General features: G+C 41.0%; 1 protein-coding gene across 1 annotated transcript in view; it reads right to left on the bottom strand.

Moving 5' to 3' along the window:
* LOC110060928 (adhesion G protein-coupled receptor B1-like) overlaps nucleotides 1-7,500 on the bottom strand; it is a 13,866-nt gene that overhangs the window by 1,721 nt on the left and 4,645 nt on the right. Inside the window, exons 7-13 of the mRNA XM_089280264.1 lie at nucleotides 6,751-6,930; nucleotides 5,895-6,110; nucleotides 5,116-5,272; nucleotides 3,736-3,872; nucleotides 3,369-3,623; nucleotides 2,676-2,784; nucleotides 1-124 (exon numbers count right to left, since the gene is read on the bottom strand). The exon at nucleotides 1-124 is cut by the window's left edge and continues 98 nt beyond it. Coding sequence (XP_089136390.1) covers nucleotides 1-124; nucleotides 2,676-2,784; nucleotides 3,369-3,623; nucleotides 3,736-3,872; nucleotides 5,116-5,272; nucleotides 5,895-6,110; nucleotides 6,751-6,930 — 1,178 coding nt within the window. The remainder of the gene's footprint in view (nucleotides 125-2,675; nucleotides 2,785-3,368; nucleotides 3,624-3,735; nucleotides 3,873-5,115; nucleotides 5,273-5,894; nucleotides 6,111-6,750; nucleotides 6,931-7,500) is intronic.

The following is a 7,500-nucleotide window of genomic DNA, read 5'->3' on the forward strand; positions in this document are numbered from 1 at the left end:
TCGAAGGCATATGTGCGGCTGAACGTTGGCGAATGGTGTGGCGGCGAGGGTGTGATTTCCGATCGGAAAATCTGAAGGTTTAGGATTTTGAGAGGAGTGGCTGTGCTGAGGCGGCTATTGGTGCCTATATTGCACAGGAAAGACAAACACAGTTAACCCTTGTAATAACAGGAGTGATTAACAACATTGACTGTATCAATACAGTGTTTAGGAAACTCTGGCGTGACGAGGATCATAGGTGAATGTCGCAGCTTGGAACGTTGTAGCTAATGTTAAACGGAAGGCACAGCAATCAGTAATCAGGAATCTGGAACTAGCAGAGACGCAAATTCCCGTTTAATTTTGACCCAGGCGTATGATATGTGGTAATTACAAATGAAAAAAATTGTCGACGGAACATAGCTGGCTAACAGTTGTGTGGCTAAAACTAAAAATATGTGGTTATGGCTTCAAGCAAAAACTATAATATCTTGCTAAAACAATTAAAATGTTTAAACGTTGATGTTTTAGTCCCGGAAATATCTAGAAATATCGAGCTATAACAGGAGCCATAATCGGGGACGGAGATCGTAAGTCTCGGGATTCGCGCGCACCTATGATATGGGCCAATTTTTCTATTTTTAGAACAAATTGCGCAATCCTGACGTCATATATCCGCGCGGATTCACGCACATGTCGGGGGCTCTCGCGTGGATGTTGTCACGTTGCGTGATCAAATGGTGAGAGTTGAGAGATTCTCTTGCGTATTTTTCACAGCGATGGCAGGGAATAAGGCAGGGAATACGAACCAGGGCGCTTATATGTAGTTTTATGCTCTGAGCTAAAGGAAAAGGTGGGTTTTTCAGCTTCGAAAACAAGACTTCAATCTTGCCCTGGGAATGAATAATAAGATCTGCTCACGCTAGTTGTAAGCTTACGCGTATGTTTTTGCGTTTGCTCTGACTTAATAATATAACAAGAAAACTCTCTACTCTGGTATCGAGTTAATTTGGGAGTTTCTCACACAATGGTTCATCATAATCAAAACCTGTTTTGACGGTTTCTTATTGTTTCTGCTTGTTTGGTGAGTTTGCAAAAGTTTTTGAAAGGAAAGTCTGACGCGTACAATTAACTCATTTGCATAGTGCAGCTCGCGCACTTTCAAGTCCGAGTCGGTGTTTTCATTTGTCAACAAATCTTGACAAAGATTTCTTTCGTTATCTTTTGTGCTGAGATGCTGTAACAAATTTCACGAACGCAAAAAAGGCTACTAACATCATGTGTGTTTCTTCAACATAAGCATAGTGAAGTTTTACACTGCGAAAATGAAAATAGACAAGGAGTTGATAACTCGATCAACAAAATCGAAATCGTTATTCCAAATTGATTAAAGAAAGCGTCATCGTAACTTTGCTGATTATTTCTGCTTTATTCACATATTTTCAGCTTAGCTTTTAATATGCTCTCAAACATTTATCAATTTTAAACATATTTAAAAATTATAGAGTTATTGTTTGAGTTCGATTTACGCTTTCACAAGTAAGTGCGGCTGAAGTACAATTTGTCATGTTTACTGACTGTACAAAACACGCATCGGCGGGCGCTCTCATTCATCGACAACAGAGAATTTACTAGATTTTTACACGAATAAAACTGAGCAGTATCTACGGACGTAAAGTTATTGGGCCTTGATGAAACATCAAGCGTTGCTTACAATTCAAGCGAAACTCAAACTAGCAGTTATTTTGTTTTACTTTTCGGTCGCGATAGACTGACAAATTCCTCGCAAGCTTGTGCAAGAGGAGCTAGGAAACTATGAAGTCCTGAAGCTCTGCTGTATCTAAATGTATCCAGCTAGTTTTTTTGCAGTGTAATGGAAAAGCTGTTAATCTTCAACATATGTGAAATTTAAAGTGGAGTAATGTACAGCTCATGCAAAAGAAGCATCCGTCGGAACACAACTTGGTCAGCGATATATATAAGCTTACAGCGGAACATACCTAAATTCGACACTGTGTTACTTCACTCAAACTGGAGCAGCTTACGACGAAAATATTTAAGCAAAATTCCAACAGACGTAAACGCGTTGAGTTGTGGGTCAAAAACATGAAACATTTCGGGAATTTCGGACGCCTTTTCCCCCGCGCGACATCCGCAAAAATCCTCGCAGCATGTACGCGCGTGTGCCGCAGGCTATGGCGCAATTTGTTCTAAAAATAGAATTATTGTCCCATATCATGGGGACAACCCCAATACTAGAAATGGCGTGCGCTTACGGTCTCCGTCCCCGATTATGGCTCCTGGCTAAGACGAATACCACTGAGCTAAAACAGAAAATATCTGGCTAAACTGCAAATATCTGGCTGAAACCATAAATGTCTGGCTAAAACTCAAAACATCTGGCTAAAACCGAAAATATCTGGCTAAAACTGAAATTATCTGTCTAAAGCTGAAATTATCTGGCTGAACCTGAAAATATCTGGCTGAAAATGAAAATATCTGGCTAAAACTGAAAATGTTTTGCTACACTTACAAACATCTGGCAAAAACCGAAAATATCTGGTTAACACTGAAAATGCCTAGCTAAAACCGAAAATATCTGACTGAAACTAAATCCTATATATAGGCATCGTGTTATAGCTTTGTCCACGTCGACTGTTTACGGTCATATACCTGAATTCGTTTCTTATCATTACCTTGTGTTGTGTTTGTAATAGTGCTGAGTTTTCTGTTGGATTGAGCTGTCATGGCGTCTGTGACGAAACCTTTCCGCTTTCTTTTATTCTCTTTTAGAACGTCTCTTATCTAAAATGAGTTTTTGAATAATGTAAGTCACAGCTAACTGATGAATGAACGACCCATTTGTCCTAAATGGGTCCGTTCCGTTCACCTGTACAGACCTTGGAGGCATTAAACTATTATCATTTTTTCCCCAGCCTCGCAGCGGTCCGGAATCCTAAAGCCTTGAATCTGATTGGCTAATCGCGCGCGCTCCAGCGGTCTGGATTTTCCCATCCGGACCCCGAGCACGGACCGCTCAGAAATTTCCAACTTTGGCAACTTGTCAAGCTTTTTGTTGTATCGTAAAACAACGTAAAAGGTAAAACATTCAACACAGAGTCAAATAATTATAGATTCTGACAACAAATTCCGCAAACAGTATCGCTTTTTGACCTCGACTTGTCAAACGCACGCGTACGCCAGATTTGAACCGAACGGCTTTAATTAAAATTCAACGCAAAAGTTGCTTTCAGAGCAATATCACAAAGTACGTTACTTGCCAGTAAATAACATATATGTATTTCCCTCATTCAACAGGATAATGTTAAAACAAGAATAAGCTAACAGTATCATGACGTTTTTCTTGTACAAATACACCGGAGACGTACCTGCTTGTTGAAAACACAGTGAAAGATAAAGATGAAAAATCCTTGCAGCGAGTTAAAGATTGCAAAGATGTAGTTAAATGCAATCTTGTCAGAGGTCATGGTTAGAACGCCAAAAGACCACGAGATTCCGAGAAGAGGTAACAAGACAAACGAGGCCTTGAGCCCGCGCTGGAATCTCCGTGTCAGCGGCTCTTTTCGAAGACGATGACTAGAGAGCATGCTGTAGATTACGAGCGCAAAGACCACTATATTTCCCTGTTGAAAAGAAAAGATGGACCACTTAATTATGGTGTTTACAAAGGAAACTGTCTTTTGTGTTCACGTCATGGCTGTTACACGGATACATAAAATAGCAATCGAAACTTACGCTGATAATAAGGAGCGCTGGCACCACAAACGCCCAGAGGATATGATTCCGTGTGGACAGCCAACATGATTGTGGATCAGCATAACCTTGACCACCAGTAGCTGCCAAGGAAACCGCCACAACAAGAGTGGGAAGACCTACAACAATTGGAAAGTAAGTTACTAAGTAAGGTCAATAGTTTATCGGCTCGGGGTTGGATTCTGGGTTTTTTTTTAATAAAAAGCGACTTGTAGGTGTATCGTGGAGAAGCGGTGGCCTCATGGCTAGTGCGCTCGTCTACGGATCGAGCGGTACGGGTTCGAGCCCTGGCCGGGGACATTTTCTTTTGTTCTTTTGCAAGACACTACTCTAACAGTGCCTTCTCCACCCAGGTGTATAAATGGGTACCGGGGAATTTAATGCTGGGGGTAACCCTGCGATGGACTAGCATCCCATCAAGGGGGGAGTAGAAATACTCCTAGTCGCTTTATGCAACTGAAACCGGAGATATGTGCCAACGTACATTTTACAGAACTGTTTAACTATTCGCTGTTACACATTTATATATCAGAGTGGAATTACTTGCTTTGCTTCTTACAAAGTGACTAGCCAGGAGAAGGCATCGTGGCCGAGTGATCAGCGCGTCGGACTCGCAATCCAGCGGTCCCGGGTTCTAGTCCCGTTCTGACCACTATCTGGATTTGTCTCTTGGTAGCCCCGAGTTCAAATCCTCGGCCACGCTTGTAAAAAGGCAACTGCTTTGCCTCCGGTCAGTTGGGATTCTTAACAATGTTATGTTCAATTTGAATTATTTGTTTCAGTTGTTTGCTCGGCCTCACTAGCACTTGTGTTATAAACATTGCCGAGGGTAAATAAAGGTTATAGTTATTTATTTTTTTTTTATACTAGGCTGTGAACTTTGACATAAAACACAACTACAGAGACTGTGGGCCTGTAAACATCGTTTCCGATAGTACAATGACTATAACCAGTTTTTCCTGTTAGTTACTGTCGACCAACGTTATTAAGCTAAGTAACTCAGTGAAACATACGACATGCATCTACAATCCTGGCCAAAAGTTCTTTGGACTCTTGACAAAACGACAACTGGCGACGCATTGTTTTGAAGTGGAAAGTCATTATTTAAATAGCCGAGTACCCTCCCCCCTCCAAAACAATGTTAGAATAGTGGGTCTACTTTGGATGAATCAACATCAACATTATGTTGGGGGTGGGAAGGGGGAGGTGGACAGAAAGATCATATGTTAGCAAAAGTGCAAAGTGTCCCAAGACTTTTGACCAGAATTGTAGCTCTCTTTGCACCTTCCTACGAAAGGCACCGGTAATTGAAAGCTTTGGATCTGCACCTATTAATTGCTAAAACGTAGAACTGGACCTTACCCCATCCCAGACAGTAGAAGACTCTCATGTGTGCATGGGCTGCCTCTCCAATCACTTTGACAATGGAGAAATACAGCTGCACCCCCTCTGACAACATCCAACAGAATATCGAGAGGATGAAGAAGTGAAGCAGTGCAGCCAGAACAGTACAGCCAGTCTAGAAGGGAATTATAAAGTAACTGAGAAAACATGTTTGAGTGGTTATCAGTTGAGTGTCGAAAGTAATCAGGCAATTACTTTGGTTTTGGATTTGGTTTTACTACGGTTTGAGATTAGCTGAGAAGTCTAATTGGTAAGTAATTGGTTTGTTTTTGATTTTACGACACTCAATTGAAAACCGCTCTAAATGGCGCGATTGCTGAGGAATTGAGTCATGTCACTGGCTTCATGGTTGGCGCACTTGCCCGGGATAACATATTTCTTTGCTGTTAGATCTGTTTTCAATTGAGTGTTGTAAAACCAAAACCAAACCAATTACTTACCAATTATACTACTCAGCCAACTGACAAATCGTAGTAAACCAAGACCAAAACCAAAGTAATTGACTGATGACCTTCGACACTCAATCGTAAACTGCTAGCTCTCTACCAGAGGATCCTTGCTTTTGTTTAGGTTTTGTGTAATAAGAAACCAATCTTGATCCAAATGCCACAAGTTTCTATTTCCATAGAATGAATCTTCTAGACTGACATTATATCTTTCTCAGTAGCAGCTTTCATATATCAATATCGCATCATCCATTAATCTACTACTGTGTATACCTCTACTTGGTAACCTACCTTGTTCTGCACATCAGCAATCTCCATGGCAATTATCAACACGTCTGTCATGGCTATGGCAACACAAAGATTTACAAGGACTCTTGTTCTCGGAGAGCGCAAATTCTTCCAGAAATACATCATAACTAACAAGGTGATCAGGATTCCAATGAGGGACAATGTACATCCTACTATGGATATCCAGGAAAGCGCAGCACGGTCAATGGCATCTGTTTTCTGTAACCACACATGCTCGTAAGAAAATTGCTAAAGCAAATACAGAATGCATCATTGTAATTTACCAAAGGCATGCACCGTAGCTCCGTTAAGAAATTAGAGAGGTTTTCCATTGAATGTTTTGGGTAAATGGCCTCCTTTTCTCCGATTTTGCGTTTGCTTATCTTTAAAGTTGGTTTAACAAAAAAACTTATGCGACCTGTTGTAGCTTTAAATCTCAACAGACCAATTCTTTCCAATATTCCAGAAAAAAAAAAAATGCAAGCTTATCTTAATTTTTGGGCGCTTTCTCAGCGCTCGTTGCACGTGTTCCCGTGCTTGGCATACGTATGTTTTTCCAATATTCCAGGAAACAAATGCAAGCTTTTCTTGACTTTTGGGAGCTTTCTGCACTCGGCGCTCGTTGCATGTGTTCCCGTGCTTGGCACTCGTATGCTTTCCCGCGCTTGACACCCGCTGTATGTTTTCACGCGCTAGGCAACCGTTGTATGTTTCCCCGCGCTTGGCACCCGTTGTATGTTTTCCCGCGCTTGACACCCGTTGTATGTGTGTTTGTTATGATTGGTCCGTTTTGATAACTTTGGCAACTAAATATTGGAAAACCAGGCTACATGGTTTCTGCTATAACACGTTTGGTTACCTTGTCATTACTGGTCTCCATCAATACAGCGAACAGGGTCATGTGATCGCAAGCGCAGGTTGTAGTAGTCCTGTTTGTTCTCGGGGAGACAACACTACATCCTTCCGTTGACCAAGCTTTGTTGTGATCTCCGGAGAGATTTAGGAATACGCACATTCTGTTGCTACTTGCTATGGTAACCTTGGTCAGAATAAATACGAACAGATGGATTAAAACAACATCAACCGTCGCATCGACATCTTATCTCCGAGAGCTGACCGACCTTGTGGTTTTTTGCTGTTGATAAGAAACGTGCTGTATATCTTGGGGTCAAGCTGTCCTTAGCGTTATAAATTATGACACACTCGTTAGTCTCTTACTATTATTGATAGGAACACAGCTAATTAAGAGTGCTTTAAATTGCAGGAATCAAAAAACTGAATTCCTTCCCAGAACATAAACGATTAAGCTCATTACAGCAGTTATTACAGTGCGACTACTCGAACCAGGCTTCTTAGAAAAGAGTTAACCAATAAGAACGTTACTTGAGAACAAATGATCGTGATCTTTTCCTCAAATAAACCAATAACATTAAAGAATACGAACAACAGATCTTAACAAAATTGACAACCCAACACAGTGCGAAGTGTTGTGAACCTCTCAGGAAGCTTTGCCATTTGTTGATTTGTTCGTTTCGATCCTAAAGTTTTTACGCTTTTCAAAGGTTTAGGTATAATTGTGGCAAAATGAGTTTTCGAGCTCATTTTTCGA

Source organism: Orbicella faveolata, unplaced genomic scaffold (assembly GCF_042242905.1).
Source record: "Orbicella faveolata isolate gen_17 unplaced genomic scaffold, um_ofav_v1 contig_47, whole genome shotgun sequence".
Classification (NCBI taxonomy): Eukaryota; Metazoa; Cnidaria; class Anthozoa; order Scleractinia; family Merulinidae; genus Orbicella; species Orbicella faveolata.